Source organism: Pecten maximus, chromosome 18 (genome assembly GCF_902652985.1).
Source record: "Pecten maximus chromosome 18, xPecMax1.1, whole genome shotgun sequence".
Taxonomy (NCBI): Eukaryota; Metazoa; Mollusca; class Bivalvia; order Pectinida; family Pectinidae; genus Pecten; species Pecten maximus.
Genome location: NC_047032.1, coordinates 6,211,857 through 6,232,479, shown reverse-complemented (window position 1 = coordinate 6,232,479; position 20,623 = coordinate 6,211,857). Strand labels below are relative to the sequence as shown.

At 35.1% G+C, this 20,623-nt stretch overlaps 1 protein-coding gene across 7 annotated transcripts in view; it reads right to left on the bottom strand.

Annotated features, from left to right (window-relative positions):
• Nucleotides 1–2,970, bottom strand: part of LOC117316202 — a 37,626-nt gene extending 34,656 nt beyond the window's left edge. For 5 of the 7 annotated variants that reach the window (XM_033870724.1, XM_033870726.1, XM_033870725.1 and 2 more), the window contains exon 1: nt 2,828–2,970. In XM_033870724.1, coding sequence (XP_033726615.1) covers nt 2,828–2,876 — 49 coding nt within the window. In that variant the 5' untranslated portion in view covers nt 2,877–2,970. The remainder of the gene's footprint in view (nt 1–2,827) is intronic. The other 2 variants (XR_004529844.1, XR_004529843.1) reach the window with 2 other exon arrangements.
• Nucleotides 2,971–20,623: the final 17,653 nt, after the last annotated feature.

Sequence of the window (20,623 nt, the reverse complement as noted above, 5' to 3'; positions counted from 1 at the left end):
TTACCTCAGGTAAACTACACTAACACCTTTATGTAGAGTCATCAGTGATTACCTCAGGTAAACTACACTAACACCTTTATATAGAGTCATCAGTGATTACCTCAGGTAAACTACACTAACACCTTTATATAGAGTCATCAGTGATTACCTTAGGTAAACTACACGTAACTCCTTTATGTAGAGTCATCAGTGATTACCTCAGGTAAACTACACTAACACCTTTATATAGAGTCATCAGTGATTACCTCAGGTAAACTACACGTAACTCCTTCATGTAGAGTCATCAGTGATTACCTCAGGTAAACTACACTAACACCTTTATGTAGAGTCATCAGTGATTACCTCAGGTAAACTACACTAACACCTTTATATAGAGTCATCAGTGATTACCTCAGGTAAACTACACTAACACCTTTATGTAGAGTCATCAGTGATTACCTCAGGTAAATTACACTAACACCTTTATATAGAGTCATCAGTGATTACCTCAGGTAAACTACACTAACACCTTTATATAGAGTCATCAGTGATTACCTCAGGTAAACTACACGTAACTCCTTTATGTAGAGTCATCAGTGATTACCTCAGGTAAACTACACTAACACCTTTATATAGAGTCATCAGTGATTACCTCAGGTAAACTACACTAACACCTTATATAGAGTCATCAGTGATTACCTCAGGTAAACTACACTAACACCTTTATATAGAGTCATCAGTGATTACCTCAGGTAAACTACACTAACACCTTGATATAGAGTCATCAGTGATTACCTTAGGTAAACTACACGTAACTCCTTTATGTCAAATCATCAGTGATTACCTCAGGTAAACTACACTAACACCTTTATATAGAGTCATCAGTGATTACCTCAGGTAAACTACACTAACACCTTTATATAGAGTCATCAGTGATTACCTCAGGTAAACTACACTAACACCTTTATGTCAAATCATCAGTGATTACCTCAGGTAAACTACACTAACACCTTTATATAGAGTCATCAGTGATTACCTCAGGTAAACTACACTAACACCTTTATATAGAGTCATCAGTGATTACCTCAGGTAAACTACACGTCACTCCTTTATGTAGAGTCATCAGTGATTACCTCAGGTAAACTACACTAACACCTTTATATAGAGTCATCAGTGATTACCTCAGGTAAACTACACGTCACTCCTTTATGTAGAGTCATCAGTGATTACCTCAGGTAAACTACACTAACACCTTTATATAGAGTCATCAGTGATTACCTCAGGTAAACTACACGTAACTCCTTTATGTAGAGTCATCAGTGATTACCTCAGGTAAACTACACTAACACCTTTATGTAGAGTCATCAGTGATTACCTCAGGTAAACTACACTAACACCTTATATAGAGTCATCAGTGATTACCTCAGGTAAACTACACTAACACCTTTATATAGAGTCATCAGTGATTACCTCAGGTAAACTACACTAACACCTTTATATAGAGTCATCAGTGATTACCTTAGGTAAACTACACGTAACTCCTTTATGTAGAGTCATCAGTGATTACCTCAGGTAAACTACACTAACACCTTTATATAGAGTCATCAGTGATTACCTTAGGTAAACTACACTAACACCTTTATATAGCGTCATCAGTGATTACCTCAGGTAAACTACACTAACACCTTTATATAGAGTCATCAGTGATTACCTCAGGTAAACTACACGTAACTCCTTTATATAGCGTCATCAGTGATTACCTCAGGTAAACTACACTAACACCTTTATATAGCGTCATCAGTGATTACCTCAGGTAAACTACACTAACACCTTTATATAGCGTCATCAGTGATTACCTCAGGTAAACTACACTAACACCTTTATATAGAGTCATCAGTGATTACCTCAGGTAAACTACACGTAACTCTTTATGTAGAGTCATCAGTGATTACCTTAGGTAAACTACACTAACACCTTTATGTAGAGTCATCAGTGATTACCTCAGGTAAACTACACTAACACCTTTATGTAGAGTCATCAGTGATTACCTTAGGTAAACTACACGTAACTCCTTTATATAGAGTCATCAGTGATTACATCAGGTAAACTACACTAACACCTTGATATAGAGTCATCAGTGATTACCTCAGGTAAACTACACGTAACTCCTTTATGTAGAGTCATCAGTGATTACCTCAGGTAAACTACACTAACACCTTTATGTAGAGTCATCAGTGATTACCTCAGGTAAACTACACTAACACCTTTATGTAGAGTCATCAGTGATTACCTCAGGTAAACTACACTAACACCTTTATATAGAGTCATCAGTGATTACCTCAGGTAAACTACACTAACACCTTTATATAGAGTCATCAGTGATTACCTCAGGTAAACTACACTAACACCTTTATGTAGAGTCATCAGTGATTACCTCAGGTAAACTACACGTAACTCCTTTATGTAGAGTCATCAGTGATTACCTCAGGTAAACTACACGTAACACCTTTATGTAGAGTCATCAGTGATTACCTCAGGTAAACTACACTAACACCTTTATGTACATTCATCAGAGATCACATCAGGTAACCGACAACTGACAACTTAAACTTCATCAGTCATTAGTTCTCTTGCTTGACTACAATCTACATGAGACCCACGGAGAAATACCACCTAGTTGTTGGATTGCGCCTCATATACTGTAATATAGGGGAAATAACTCCTACATGTACGTACATTGTAAATGTAGAAGAAAGTTAAAATCAGAGGTCTATCAAACTGAAGTGGTTATATGTTATATGTAAGCGATATCTAATGAATTCGGGGAAACAAAAAACATAACACTTACCTCGTACTATCTGCAACAGAATTAGTGTCCACACTGCAGCTGGAAACATGCTGTTGATGATCTATCCGAACCATGTATAAATACGGCCTTTATAATAAACCAGGAAGTTCAGTACTCAAAACAAGTTTGTCAGTTTGCTCACGCTCGTGGTGTAACAAAAATGAAAAAAAAGGTCAGAGCTTTACGGCTATACAACAGCCTCATGCACACTGAAGTGGTGTACAGTTTACAAGTCGATTCAGATTTCTTAGATAAATTCTTATCATTGAGTCTAGAGACCTCTCGTTACAATTGAGATATTAGTTATTTTGACATCTCGGGTAGTATGACACTAGTTTTATTCATAATATACAAATGTAATTACTGTTATTGTTTAGCCTGAACGACTCTAATGCTAGAGTTCAACCGCTATAAGGAACATGTACAACAATATGTCGAGGGAACATATTTTACTCTTTAAGAATAACAATACTGATTAGAAGATAAATGGTTATTTATATAATAAAAAAATTTCGTGAGTTACGCGAGTATTGAACATTACACATAAAACTGTGATATATATGTTTTCTTATATATTCTTTTCAAACTTACGTTTAGCTTTTAAAAACCTATGTACTTCTCCGATTCGTGGTTATCTAGAATTGGACATGATTTATATATCATTATTATAAACGACACATACAGAGGATAATTTCAACACAAAGGTGATGCAGAAGTACATGTTTGCCACAAACTGCTATCAACGACGCTAATTATTGCAATGGAGATTCGTTCGTGTGTGAAAACATGAAGATGACATAACGTACCTCGAGACATTGATCGTTTAAAAACTGTGAAACAGTCACAAATGTTTCGTATTGAAAACAGCTTTCTTGTATACATGAATTTTTCGTCACCCGTGACGAAGTCTCAAGTGAATTAGTCATTCTTTGTCCGTCGTCGTCCTTCGTGCATACTTAAACTATTTACATTTTAGCTTCTCAATAGGCGTAAGGCCCGGAAGCTAATATTGAGCCCTACCATTCTTGGACAAGGGGTTACCAAGTGTGTTCAAATGAATGTCATTGACCTCTATTCAAGGTCATAGTGGCAAAATAGGCTAAATATTAAACCGTCTTCTTCTCCATATCCAAGTGACATAGAGAACGGATATTTGACTTGTAGCACGCTGGGGAAAATGGCCATACAGTTTGATCAAATGATCACCTTGATTTTGACCTTCTGTACATTTAGTACCACTTGAAAAGTAACAAGCTTGTTAACATTTGTTTTGACGAAAAGACAAACCGAATGTTCGACCTACAGAAATATATGGTTGGTGCTGAAGTAAAAAGAAAACCAGGATCTTATCAGTCTATTAGAAATAAACAATGCTTCAAATCGGCCTGAGAGGGAGTTGTCTGAAATACCAGAGAATGGTGAAGTTTCGCCATTTGAAAAAAAAATAAAAATAGATTATTTTCATTCTTTCCCATTTTGGAATTTCATCTATCTAAAAAAAACAGAAAAAAAGGTATAATTTCATCTTTATGAACAGAAAAAAAGATATAAACGTGTTATAGTTAAAACACAACTGAGGTTTAGTCGAAGTACTACATCCCGAAAGCGAATGAGTTAATTACAAATGTACATATGTATGTGCTCTTTCACTGTTTAGCTACCTCATCACGATATGTTCAATAGATAATGTTAAGCTCCATTTCAAATATTCGATATATGTCGATGAAGAAACACGCACACATTAATTCTACAGATAGTCTGCATTGGGATGTTATGTATACACTGTTTTAAGCTATCATTTTTCTTATACATCCAACGATATCCATGCATTATACCGAATCCCCTATGTCCAGATTAACGTCCATAACATCTGGTCCATGTTGATACCTGTACGTACCTTTACTTTACAAAATCCTTATCAGCTGTGTACTACTCGGGGTAAATCCATGTTTATGCTTTAAAAACCAATTAATTTAATTTCGTCGTGCTTGAACCCCAATGAGAAATAATTTCTTAACATCTCCAAACGAGAACCCGCCATGGAAACACAGGTAGACTGCAAAACAAAATTGTGTTTCGATAAAACGAATTATTATTTTGATAAAACGAACTATTAGTAGGCCCCGAATAGGTATACTATTGTTGTGTGTAGGTATTGTATGTAACAGACAATGCCGCTTTGCCCTTGAAATGCGCTGTCTAATTCTTTCCTCCTTTTCCCGCATAATCTTTATTTCCTTTTCCCCTAATCTTTGATTTGAACCAGACACACGTTATATCGATCATACATATTTTTTTTAAAGAATTAATGTCCTCCGAACATACAAAGGGTAAGTTTAAGTTAAAGTAGTTCAATTCAAGAAATTATATTTCAAATCTATCTATGCTGTAAAAAATCACGTTTAAAAATCATTATTTATTTATTTCAATCTAGCAATTTAATTGTTTCATATCTGCCTTTTTCCATCCGATCGATCGATCTTCCTTTGCAAGTGTGTGATTTTTTAGGTGTATTCGAGTGTGAATTTTATCATGTACAGGTATCGTTTAGTAATTATTATCATTATTATTATTATTCATACATTTAAGGGACTTCAATTCAAGGTCAATTAAATTCAATCATTATAGTTCAACGAATAAATAACATCTGAAATGACTTCACCACTTGCAATTGTTCATTTGTTGCTGGGTCGACGAAAAGAACCTTCCTACAATAATCTATATATACATGTCAGTCCAGTCCAGTCCCTGACCAGTTATCAGACCATCAGTGTCTTGGTATACCTAGATTGTGAGTATAAGGTGTTGTATACATGTCAGTCTAGTAGTCCAGCCCTGATCAGTCCTCAGACCACCAGTGTGTTGCTATACCTAGATTGTGAGTATAAGGTGTTGTATACATGTCAGTCTAGTAGTCCAGCCCTGATCAGTCCTCAGACCACCAGTGTGTTGCTATACCTAGATTGTGAGTATAAGGTGTTGTATACATGTCAGTCTAGTAGTCCAGCCCTGATCAGTCCTCAGACCACCAGTGTGTTGGTATCATCAGGTGAAACCATCCCAAAGACTGTATAGGATGAGGAGGAGAGTGAACTCTCTACTGTTAACGTTCTATCATGGAACGTTTGCAGATCACTTGTTGATAAACTTAATGATCAAGACTACTTGAGCATTTTATGTAAATATGACATTGTATGTTTATACGAATGTTGGATTAGCAGTGAAGATGACATCTCTATCACAGGGTATACTGATTGTGTCATACCTAGGCTCCATGGTAGAGGAGGAGGCATAGTAATATATATCAAATCTTGCATAGGCGAGAAATGTCGTGTAGTGGAAACTGTTATAGACAGCATTAGTGTAATCAAACTGTTATATACGTCTAGAAGGGATATCTATGTAATTGTTAATTATTTCCCTCCTGTGAATAGCACGTACTATGCAAAGAATGATTTAGATCTGTTTGTATTACTAGAGGAAACTGTAGGTAAACATAAAGAGTTTGGTGATGTTTTAGCAATAGGTGATTTTAACAGCCGTACTGGTCAATCTGAGGACTATATTGCCTTTGATAAAGTAAGTGAATTTTCAGCCCATGTATTATCCAATATATTCGAATACCTCCCTGATTCTAATGTTTGTACACGGGCAAATATGGACCTCTATGTTAACCAGTTCGGAAGACAACTTTTGTCTCTCTGTAAAACCACTGGTCTCAAAATTTTAAACGGTAGACATGCTGGTGATGGTAATGGCCATTATACGTTTTTCAGTAACAATGGAGCCAGTCTTATTGATTATGTTTTAGTTCCTGATGCTTTGATAAAGTCCATAGCACAGTTCGAATCTGGTGTATTTAATCATTTTTCTGACCACTCCCCTGTGTCGTTCACATTACCTTCGTTATTTTCCGTTATGAAAGAAACTGTTGATATAGAATCCAAATCCTATAGAATAACTGTAAAATGGAATGAGAACGAAAAACAGTCGATCAAAGAGATACTTCTGGCAAATTCTACTGAGCTATTTGAACTATGTAATGACTCTGATCTTAGCGAAAGGGGTATCAATAATGCTGTAAATAATTTTTTAAGCGTGAATATCAGCTTCACCAGGGAAATATGTTAGAATATCTTAGAAAATATAACTCAAAACGGTTTTATAAGCAATTCAGAAAAAGTAAGTCGGTTAATTCACAGAAGATATCTCTAGAAGAATTTCAAAAAAACTTCTGCAATATTGCATCCTCTGAAATAAAAACTGATGAAAGTATTAATAATTATATGAACCAGTATGATGACATACCCATTCATACTCCAGTGTTTGATGAACTTGATGTCGATATTACAGGTTTTGAAATAGAATGTGCAATCCGAAAACTTAAATCCAACAAAGCGTGTGGTATCGATAAAATGATGAATGAGTATTTTATCCATTGTTCTGAAGTGTTTGTACCTTGTCTTGTTATACTTTTTAACAATAGTTTTAAATCAGGTATTTATCCTCGTACATGGTCAGTTGGAAATATTGCTCCAGCATTTAAGAAAGGCGATCCAATAACCCTGATAACTAGGTATTTCAATCGTCAGTTGTATTGGTAAACTTTTTACGTCTTAATTAAATGATAGGTTAGTGAAAATCGACATGGAGCACAACAAGATAACTGATGCTCAGTTTGGATTCAAGCGGAATCTTTCAACGACAGATGCTTTATTTACATTACAGGCGTTGATTATCGTACTCTTAAAAGTAAAAAAACGTCTATACTGCTGTTTCATCGACTATACCAAAGCTTTTGACATGATAAATGGACAGAATTTATGGTACAAGTTAATAAAAGAAGGTATCGAAGGTAAAATGTTAAATATTATCAGATCACTTTACAAAGATGTGAGATGTTGTGTAAAAAACAATGGCGTTTACTCAGATTTTTTTTACTGTAATATCGGTCTTTTTCAAGGAGAAATTTTGTCTCCTCTGTTATTTTCATTATATGTGAACGATTTTGAAATGCAATTTATAGAAGACAACTGTCCTTCAATTGACTTACAACTAATTAAAAAATGCTAGACTCCTTGCTTAATTACACTACCAAGTGGGGCCTAACTGTTAACACTTCCAAGACAAAGATTGTTGTTTTTAGAAATGGGGGAAAATTGAAAGATAATGAAAATTGGAAATATGATGGGTGTGTTTTAGAGATAGTGAATGAATTCAACTATCTAGGAGTTTTATTGAATTATAATGGAAAATTTAAACAAACACAGAAAAAAATATCTGAACAAGGTCGAAAAGCATTATTTGCATTAATGAGGGTATGTAAGAAACAGTATTTTAATATTGAGACTCAATTAGCAGTGTTTGATACATTTGTCAGTAGCATAGTCAATTATGGTTCAGAAGTATGGGGATTCCATAAAGGCCCTAATATCGAAAAACTTCATGTCAATTTTTGTAAAAGGTTGCTAGGTGTGCGCAAATCTACTCCAAATATGATGGTATATTTCGAATTAGGCCGTTATCCATTGTACATAACAAGGAAACTTAGAATTTTTAAATATTGGTTTAAATGGCTCAATACTGAAAATTGTATATTGAAATCGTGTTATGAAAATATGCTCCTATTTAAGGACCAATGGGTCTGTGAAATCAAAGATGAATTGAATCGCTTAGGCTTAGGTTATATTTGGGACGCCAAGAATGGAAACGATTTTACTTTTGCAATAATTAAGGAAAGATTATTTGACATTTTTAATCAAAATGGATATAGTGCTATTATAGATATGTCGAAAGGTTTGCTTTACAGGGAATTAAATGATAAAATTCTATTATAATCGTATCTAACAAAATCAGTTAATATCAGCTATACGAAAAAAATTGCTCGGCTCAGACTGTCAGCTCACAAGTTGAATATTGAATCTGGGCGATATGTTGGCATTGATAGAAGTAAAAGAGTTTGTACTCTATGTAATCTTAATGATATAGAAGACGAATTTCATTTTGTTTTAGTTTGTACTAGGTATTCTGATTTAAGACAAAAGTATTTAAAATATTATTATAGAAATAATCCAAGTGTATATAAGCTTACTCAATTACTTAATACAAATAATGTTAAAGAGTTGGGAAATATCTGTTAGCGGCAAATAAGTGCCGATCACAAGCATGATATATATATATATATATATTGCAATAATAATATTGATTGATGTTACTACTATATTATATTATTGCTTTGTTCATTCTCCTGTGGTCAATTTAACATTTTGTATATATGTAAATATCCCGTATATCATATGTTTACACTGATGAGTCGTAAGACTCAAAGTAATAAATGAACTTGAACTTGAACTTGAACTTGTATACCTTGATTGTGAGTATAGAGTGCTGTATACGTGTCAGTCTAGTAGTCCAGCCCTGACCAGTCCTCAGACCACCAGTGTGTTGGTATACCTAGATTATGAGTATAGAGTTTTGTATACATGTCAGTCTAGTAGTCCAGCCCTGACCAGTCCTCAGACCACCAGTGTGTTGGTATACCTAGATTGTGAGTATAGAGTGCTGTATACATGCCAGTCCAGTAGTCCAGCCCTGACCAGTCCTCAGACCACCAGTGTGTTGGTATACCTAGGTTGTGGTATAGAGTATTGTATACATGCCAGTCCAGTAGTCCAGCCCTGACCAGTCCTCAGACCACCAGTGTGTTGGTATACCTAGATTGTGAGTATAGAGTGTTGTATACATGCCAGTCCAGTAGTACAGCCCTGACCAGTCCTCAGACCACCAGTGTGTTGGTATACCTAGGTTGTGGTATAGAGTGTTGTATACATGCCAGTCCAGTAGTCCAGCCCTGACCAGTCCCCAGACCATCAGTGTCTTGGTATACCTAGATTGTGAGTATAGATTGTTGTATACATGTCAGTCTAGTAGTCCAGCCCTGACCAGTCCTCAGACCACAAGTGTGTTGCTATACCTAGATTGTGAGTATAGAGTGTTGTATACATGTCAGTCTAGTAGTCCAACCTTGACTAGTCCTCAGACCACCAGTGTGTTGGTACAGTTGTGTGATCGCACAACGTTCCAAAAACATCGTGCGCACACCGTGCAGACATCGTGCGCACAAATGTGCGATGTGCGATACAAACTGCACAACTGTGCGATACAAACCGCACAGCTAACGATAGGGTTATAAATATTACGAAATAACTAGTTATACGAAAAGATATACGAAAAAATTAAAATTATGATATAAGATATAACAATTGCATAACAATTGTTTTTATTCATGGAACAGGTATGTATGGTGGCTGATTTGTGCCATTTTCGCTTTTTCGCCATGGAAAAACCGCGAAAAAGCGAAAATCTAATGTTAAAATTTCGCTTCGCTTTTTCGCGTTAAACTAACACGAAAAAGCGAAAAAGCGAAATAGCAAAAACGCGAAAAAGCGACAAAATGCAAGCGAAAAAGCGAAAACGTTTTCGTCCCACAATCCGGCGCTTTTTCGCGGTATTTTTTCGCTTTTTCGCTTTTTCGCTTTTTCGCTTTTTCGCCTTCCGGTTGACATGCGCAGCAAATGCAAAGCTTATGGTTATATGTTTCATTCAACGGAAAGCCATTGAATATCCGCTATTTTATCGCGGAGATCGCATGATTTCTCCTTTGTCGCTCCGCAATATTTCTTTTGTGTGTATCTTCGTTCGACCACTTGTTCGTGACAACGTGTTTGTTTGTTAGTGAACGGCCACTCGGGTCATGCACGCGCAGCACACTTTGATCTCCGATTTTTTATCCTTTGGCGATTTTTTTTTTTTTTTTTTTTTAGATTTTTTTTCTATATTTGTGCTCATGTTGACTTCATTAATTTGGTATTGTTGCAAGAAATGCCAAATTTTAAGCTTTCGATGATATTCTCGCACATGAATGTTACGTCATATAAAACTTTAACATAACAGAATAATAGTGAATGAATGCAATATTGGACTTTAGGCGATTACATTCATGCATTAATTCATCCTTTATTAAACAATAGATAGATCAATGATGTCATTGGCAAATACCTGAGCAGTAGAACGTTTTGTTTTTGTGCTTTTACTTTCAAATATCAAAATTATCAACTTTTTGAAATCACATAGTATGTTGTTTTGTTTGTGGGTTTTAAGCATGTCATGTAGTTTTACATTGATTTAGGTGCATGCAGCACGCTTAGCAATAATGCAACTGTAACATTTTAACGTATCATGAAATAGATAGAAATTGATTAAAGTAATTTTACACACATGCAAATATTTTAATATTCGAGCTGTTCGAGATAAGATTACTTTTAACCGATTCGTTTTAAGAAATGATTAATATTTTCTACTTTGTTATAGGATTTCCAAACGTCATAATGCTGAAATTGACAGGTTATTGAGTTCGTTAAGTAAACAATTGTGATATTATTGAACATTGCATCTTGATACTCAATTTGCATTGAATATTTGAACGATCATTTATGAAACTGGTATACAGGATTTTACTGTGTCAGAATTGTAGTTCCATGACAAGTTCAGATAATTATGTAAATACATGAGAAATTTATAACAGTCTATTGTGCCATTTATATATAAATATAAATGGGTAAAATGAATATAGATATTCATTTTTTACACATGTTCGATTATTATTTTTGATGATTATTATGTATTATCTTGATTTGATTCGGAGAAACCATTGTCAAAATTTACATTGTTAATAGATAAACATCAAGACTAAACTAAAACGTTTGATTCACGTTGATCATGGTGCGTACGGGCTAAAAGGAACATTGCTTTTATATATTAGATACATACCTTTAACTTTGTTCAATTGAGTGTTTATATTCTAGGATTCATGTTTTGCATTTTCCGGCATACCCCTACTGTTAGTGTCGACTTGATGTATTTAGTAAATACATGCCGCTATGATTTCAAGCGATTTGCTTTAAAAAGAGTCATCTATCGTCAATGCTTGATTACTTTAGCAGACGTCATTTTTGTTATTATCGAATTTGCTTACTTTCAAAGGGTAACATGCTGCATAACTACGATGTATACTTTAGTTTGGGACTATCATTATAACTAAATAAAAATAAAAATATAAAAAATATTATCTTGCTTGATAAGCTTCCATGTTGTTCTGGTTTAACACAGAACAATCCTTTGAGAAATGTAAGAATGTGACACCTATTAGGGCATGGGCATTTTCAACACCTGAACATCTTATATGATTGTCGCTAGTAACTTGAAACTAACTAACCACTGCTTTTTAATACATAAAAAGACCAGCTTTTCACACATAATGGCATTTGATCAACATGAAGTCGTCAGTTAAAAGGCGTATTGTGATACTCTGGGAAGTACGTGACATCTTGTTTGTTCAGATTATTTGTAAATGGATCAATGTATTGTACATTGTATTTGCATTGTTGTGATAGTTCCTCCCAAATCTTGTAAGTTGTGTTACTACTATTCTACAAAATGACATAAAAATGCGTTTTGTAAGTGTTGATTTTTTTTTATTTCTGTTTTTTGTTTTATTCTTTAAAATGAGCAAGCTAACATGTCTTGTTCATCTATGAAATAAAACACTTAAATGTAGAATGTGTGTGTGTGATTTCATTTGTTTTATTAATTGTGTGTGTCTTGAGTGAATAAAGAATCTTGAATCATGAATTATTAATAATAAGAGCGCAGCTCATCGCGCCCGAAGGGCGCGAGAGCGAAGCTCTCTTTCAGACAACACGTGTATAATCAATATTCTATACCCCTTCAACTTTGAAATCGTGTCCCGCGGGAAAAGTCGCGCGCCTCCAGTAGAGGCAGCCATGTTTGAAATTTCGTTCCCTACACGACGAGATCTGAAAGATTTTTCTCTCGTCGAAACAAATAACTCAAAGTTGGTTCAAATTACTTAATTCTTGAAATATCCACACAATCCATGTCAAAGGCCTGATTCATTTAAAAGTTACCATTTCTATTTTTCTTTTGACGGACGAGGTAAATGTATTTTGCGAATTAGATTGGCTTGAGATATTTCGTTGGTTACCCAAATCGGAACCTTCCCAGTTTGCTGATCAAATTGGATGCGAGAGTAGAATAAGAGGTTATTTTGCTGCATATGTGCGTTATATAGAACAGTTTTTAATTGTATTATCATGAGATAACAGCATTGTAAACACAACTTTCCAGGTTACAACCGAAAACCCTGAAAGATTACTGAGTTGAACACTGAATTGTGCTGTATTGTCGTCAAGCGTGACGTCATAAGAATTCAACGTCAAAGATTATTCCACCGATTCCCGCGCTTTCTCAGCGCATATATTTTACGAGTTTTTCGTCGTCCAGATTTCTGTGAAATATATGATATTTCACAGGAAACGAATAACTTCTGTATTTTCAAAGTGGGTATAGATTGTATTAACTGCAGCAGTTGCTGCATTTTTTTTATCATAAACTTTCTTCAAAACTTGTATTATATTAATGAAATATCAGGATTTGTCCAATATGCACTCACTTCAGATTAAAAACCTGGATGCTTATAACATATCTCAAATGATAGTCTAAGAGAGTCATTTTGCTTCTTGTTACTTCAACCACGGACTTAGATATACATACTAATATATGTCCTATGCTTTGACCTAAAAACAAAACCAAAATCCAACAGATGCATAAAATAAAAGATGATATAGATATTCGTCGCAAGTTTTAATTGTAACTAGTTTATTGATACGATTGCCTTCCAGCTTCCTTTAGCTCAGTAAGTAAAGCAGCTGGCCATTTAAGCCATGCAGAGGTCGCAGGCTCGATCCCGGTGGAGGCACACTACTTGCTTTTCTGTTACATCGGTTGACCACTCCAGTGCAAGCTAAAGGGAAATGAAAGGATTCGTTTGGGATAAAACCTGGGTTAATTTGTCTTCGGGGCAAACACGTTTGAAAAGTGAGGAATAGTGAGGCAGGTTTTTCAAGTGGGGAAATTGCCCTTAAGCTTATTCGGTAGAGCGACGGACCAGTAAGCAGAGGGTCGCGGGTTCAATCCCTTGTGGAGGCAATATATTCGCTTTCCTGTTATATGTATCATGGGAATCTTGTTGTATTGTCTGCCCTTTTACGTTTTTAGTAGCATATAAAATATGGCAGTACACTACTCATGCCATTATTCAGTACACATGTCATCACGGATATGATGATATGTACGATCATTTGGAATCCGACAATGCAAAGTAATTATAGGTTATAATCACCTATTATATGTTGGCCAATTGGTAGCATATTTTGTGTTTCATTCTTTTAAGTTAACACCCCGTGTCGTCGCCTATACATCATTAGTTAACCAAATTGCAGTATATCACACTATACTACAATGTGCAATGCCCCGTCCCATGGCGTTATTCTCACGCCATGTTGGACTACGTAATATCAAAGCTTTGCACTCCGCCTCAGATAACATGTATAATGGCTTTGAATCAATCGCTTAGATGACCCTGATTTAAATCAGGCTATATTGATGTCATTTTTGACGCCATATTGGACTACATTGTATGTTACGTCAACGCTTTGTACTCTGCCTCAGATAACATATACAACGGCTTTAAATCAATAGCTTAGATGACATTGATTTAAATCAAAACAGGTAAGTATCCTCCGAAAGCTCAAATATCTTTTAAACAGACAAACTTTAATTAAAAGTCTTATATTCTGCCATTATTTGAATACTGTTGCGAGGTTTGGGACGGGTGTTCTCTCGGTGATGCAGACAAATTGGAAAAACTTAACTTAGAAATAGCAAGAATAATTACTGGATTACCATCTTTTGCTAGCAGACTTTCGTTATATTCTGAAAGTGGTTTAGAACCACTTGCTACTCGTCGTACTAGGAGAAAACTGCAACTTTTTTATAAAGTCACAAATCACCTAACACCAAACTATTTATCCACTCTACTGCCTCCTTTAGTATCTGAAAACTCTCACTATAACCACCGAGACGCCAATAACTACTCTTTACCAAATTTCCGACTTCATTTGACCAATATTTCGTTTTTCCCGGCTACTATTCGACTTTGGAACCAATTAGATTTAGAAACTAGGCAAAGTAACTCATACTTAGTTTTTAAAAAGTCTATCACAAATATATCAAAAGTACCTTATTATTACTCTGTTGGAAATAGAAAATCTAATATATTGCATGCAAGATTAAGAAATAGTTGTAGTACTTTAAATAATGACCTTTTCCGATCTCATCTGATTGATTATAGTCACTGTCAATGTGGTCATCCTATTGAGGATACATATCATTTCTTCTTCGTCTGTAATAATCATGTTGAACAGAGAATCGAATTGTACCGGTATCTGAACAATTTCATACCGCTAGATCTGCAGCTATTACTGTATGGAAGCAGTGATTTATCCATAGAGGATAATGTTGCAATATGCAAAAACACTCAGAAATATATTCTTGATTCGTATAGATTTTAATTCCCCTTATCTCTCTATATATATCTGTGTAAATTCATGTGTGCTTATCATATGTATTCCGATGCCGATGGCAAAAGAGAATCGAATTTCCAGGAGGCATAGGAAGCGAACGGAGAGAGCTAACCATGGCAGAGGATGTTATGAACTTTAGAAACAGCAGAGTGTTTTGAAAAGTGAATAGTGTGAACTTCTGCTATCGGCATCGGAATAGTTTATTGGAATAGTTTACTTGAATTATTTATTCATTTGATAATCTATAGTCATAATGGTTTTTTTTTTTAAATTATACCTTCATTTATATTCATTTAACTCTCTCTCTCTCTCTCTCTCTCTCTCTCTCTCAAATATGTAAATAAAATATATGTCATCTTGTAAAAATAAATGTATTATATGTATGTAAAATTATATAGGGAAAGGGCTTAATATAAGTTTGATAACTTGTGCCCAATTCCCATGTATATATTAAGATACAATAAAATATGTTTAAATCAAATGAAACTCGTCCATTAAATAAACACACGGAAAGAGGGAGAACGTTTACAGACTATATTCCAAAGAAATAGACACAGTTATATTTAAAACAAAATATCCTTAATGTAAATATAAGCAATGAACTGTAACCGGATGTAGTATACAGTCGACATGAATACAATTTGGGTGACAGGTAACGGGCGACATTTTATTTATCTATCACCCAAATTGTATTCATATCGACTGTATACTACATCTGGTAACAGTTCATTGCTTATATATATATATATATATATAGCATATAGAGATGCACCATAACCAGCTTTTACCACTATACGGGTGTAGTACAGGTATGTACAGTTAATATAAAGTTCTCCATCGTGAATATAACGATTAATTTATTTAATTAACGTTACATCGTTGTAATTACTCAGAGGTCTGGTACCTTGGTCAGCGCGAGTTTTCTTTCTAATTATTGTTTGTACATGCGAGAGTGAAAGTATATTGCATTTTATTATAAATTTATACTTTTTATACTTTCTGATAGGCTAAAAGTTGGCCACATGGAGGTCAATATTTTGTGATATTGACCTGGTGTTTCTACTTTTAGAAACACCGAGTTAATATTGCGTTTATGACGTCATAATCACTGAGACGTCACAGTACACCTCTGTGAATTCCATGCTTTATCAAAATAGATATAATGCAATTTGATTAAATGTCGTTGAAAAAATCATTCTCTTGTAGTCTGAATTTAGATAAAAAATGTCAATTTATAATGAAACTATTATTGTCTTTTGATTTCGGTCGATACATGGTTTTGTCGACCTGAGAAAAAAATATCAACCTCGGACTTAGTCCTCGGTCGAATTTTTTTTTTCAGGTCGATAAAACTATGTATCGACCTCATCAAAAGGCTATAATTGTATAGTATTGTATTCGTGCCGTATTTATAGACGAATGTATGTAAACACAAATTGTCAGTGTTGAAGTAATCTGAGCAACCGGTGACATGTACATGTAGGTAAAAGTATTACCTTTGACTTACCGATATAGGGTATGTAGACATACCAATGCTAAAAATATATTTGGAAGTCATTTGACAAATACATTTTATCCGTAATGGCTCATGATCTTTGAATTAAATCATTATTTGATAAATAATAGGCAATACCTACATAATAATAAAGCTGCGTTAATATTGTGAAATATCAAGAAGTTGTTTCAAAGGGCCTGTTTCCAAAATGGCCCCTTCTCTGATTCAAATTTCCTGTTGGTGGTACATTGCCCATGCCGTTGTGGTCACAAATCTATAAAGTATAAAGATTTAGGTCACTTGGTTTGTTTTTTATGGCTCCTCAAAGTTGTACCTTTCAGAAGCTGTCTAAGTGTTGATAAAATGTGCATGTTATGTAAAATATTAATGAAAATCTAATCAAATGATGGTCACCGTAAAGAATACATTCATGGCATGATTGTGACAAAAAATCATGTTTCCATCGAGCCATTTGGCTGTTTTATGGAAGAAACAATCTCAAAAATGCCATTTTCGATGATAACATTTTAGACACAAAAACTGTGTTTTTTAGAGAATACACCTTTTATGGGCGTTGGATGCAAACCAATTTTTATCCTATGAAACAGTACGTAATATGCTATTGATGAGAGGGAAAATCATCAACATGTAAGTGGTGAAACATTTTCAAATCTTGGGTTGAATTAGCCTATGGTTCAATTGCCAATTTTCGACTTTCTTTAGATAACTAACAAAAACACGAGAGTATTTGCTCGGTATGTTGAGAATATGTACACAGATATGAAAAAAAGTGAGAGAAACACTTTTTCATAAAAAAAATCCAAGATGGCTACTTCACAAGTCCCCATGGTTGAAGACATTTGCTGACAAATAGACAGAACAACAAACAAAACGTGTTCCTTATGATTTTGGTTGGTTTTCGCATTTACGGGAGTGTTCATAGCTACGGGCGATTGTATAATACCTATATTTATAAGTTTGGTTAGTCACATGGTAACGGGGATCTTTCATATCGAGCCCCAAACATACTTTCGACATATGCACTCCGTTGCAGCATGGAAAACTATTTCAAGTTTTGTCGGAATTTCTTCACCTGTGGTTGTAATGGTCGAGGGTTTTCCAGCGCCCTGTAATACCCAAGGTAGTACAAGATACTGGAGATGTGCGCACACTTTCCCATCGTTCTCTCTCCAACTGGGCACTGGCAGTAGTAGTCCTTTATTGGGGCCTCATCATCAGGTGAAACGGTGAACCGTATCCAAACGTTATATTTCGTTTGGCTTTTGTGTCGAGAATGTATTTGACATCGGAGAAGGTCTGGGGAGTGCTGGTAAAGCCACACCTCATAGTCTCCGTCATCACTTAAATGTTCGGCGATGTAACCAGGAGCCAGAGATATCTGATACGTTCCACACGTAATGGTTCTCAAGTAATCGAGATCGAGACGGGGAAACAGTACGGAAGATGCATCCATCTTGACAAACTCGGACCTTGTCCGTCTAGATAGACCCGGATCTGTCTTGACTCTCTCAGCTAAACCATTCGGTGTTGTCAAACGGTCCTTGCCCGGGTTTGGGTTCAGGTTCAGGCTGATTTTTGGTCCGAAGATACTTCATGTAGCACTTCTGGCAAATAAGTGCTTGTTCCTTTGCTGACATCAATCCTTGTTGCACCAGCTTATCTAGGAGCCATTTATATTGTGGACTATTAACATTGCGTGCACTTCTGTTCGTATTGCCACTACGTTTCTTGAAGTATAGTTGACAGCCTTCTCCAACACATTTACCCTCCATCTTGAAACAATAACGATTGGTTTATGAAGCATCGATAAAGTAACAAAATAGCAAGCCACCGATGATTGCTGTAAACAGCTAATACTTAGTAGTTTGGTACAATTATGCGAAAATGTGTGATAAATAACGAACAACTAATTACACAAAATAACAAGACAATATAATAAATCACATTCAATACCTCCAAGAAGCGCAGAATTGATTGATTACTTAGAACAAAATAAAGTATTTCATATGGATAATCTATCTATTCGATGTGGCGTGGTCGGCAGGCACAAAGAAAGTGAGACAAGTCAGGGTCCCAACCCTGACAGAGCCACAACGCTTTGGAGATGGGACAATAAAACAAGGAAAGTGAGACAAGAATAGCTAGCGTCGAGTCAATGATTCCGTAAACGTATAGACAAAGACAAGAAGATACGGATAAATGTACAAGGCCACACGATCAGAAAATTCAAAAGAGGACAACTTGAGATAGAACAGTATTCATGTATCAGGGTGTCCTCAGTGTAAATCTTTATATCGATACTGTTTATTTAGTCGTTAGATATCATAAAACTGTCATGAAAATATCCGCTATGATATTCAATATAAAATTTTGTATATAATAAGCTATATAATAGGGTTTCAGACAAGGTTGTTACTCATTTCCCCTTTTCTTTCAATTTACAACCACATTCAGGCGGCGATATGAGAACGTTCCACCACATGGAATTAGCTGATTTTTGGTACACATATGAAACAAGTAAAGCTCTATCCGATTTTGTGATGGAAATTTGCATCCAAAACTATATAACGGGAGAAAATTGCAATTTTATGGCATTTTTCTTCATAATTGTGTCTCTGCAAGTGCATTTTCATCCGAGAAAATTTTTGTTTTATGTTTTATGAATAAACACGATGTTTTGGAAATATTTATCAAAAGAAATTTATACTATGTTGCGAATTACAATTTCGAGATAACCTTCTTTTATTTACGACCTTATGTCTTTGATGCTCAAAATGACAACTTTATAAAAATACATTTTCACTGACATTATGAAATCTGGGTGTCGGAAAAGTGTAAAATTATTCTTCGGAAAAGACAAAAACTGTAGTTGAGCTAGATAAGAAATTATACGGGGGCAGGCTCCTATGGAGAATTAACATTACTGGAAACAGGCCCTTTATGAATATGACGGTTAGAAGAACAATAGCAATTTCGAATATCGTACTGTATAGCACCTTAGTCGGCAAGCATTGGTCATTATAAATGCACTTTCCGTCATAATGAATGCAGTTTTATTTAAATAATGTTTACTCCGAAGGTGGGATGAATTGAATGTTTATTCCGCAGATCTTTGTGGCATCTAGGACATACACCATCCTACGATCATTTCTTCAGTCAAAATGTTTTATTTATCTATAATCGTTACAATTCCAAACTTAAGTAATGTCTTCATTCTCTAGTTATTAGGGGTATATTTTCCTTCCAAGAAAGGCATTACAATTTCATAGTTGTGAACTTTGCCGGAGCATATTCTATTCGATAACATATTCGTTGAGTTTGGTGACAAATCAGATCTGTTCCCAACACCACAAATTTTCGACGGATGACAGATGTCAACTTCTGACGGAGAAATGAACTACACAGAGATGGTTCGAAAACAGCAAGATGGTGAAGGTTGTGACAAAGTTCTACCGTCGCCATGATCACCTCGGGCAAAAGTGATTTTGTGTCGTTGCTTCTAAATATGTCTTGTGATTCCGTTCATCGAATTATCATATGATTTTATTTTCCTATGGGTCAAGTGATCATTAAGACGTCTCGAAATTAGATTTAAACTAGTCTGAAACCTTGAAAAAGTACATCCCTTAAATCACTCTTCTATTGGCGTCTAGTTGTGTTTAACATACAATACTTTCCCCTTACTTACTAACCATACGTTTTTCCTTTGCACAAATTGAAAACAAATCACTAATTACAAGGTATAATATATAGTTAAAGCATCTACGAAGTCCTTAA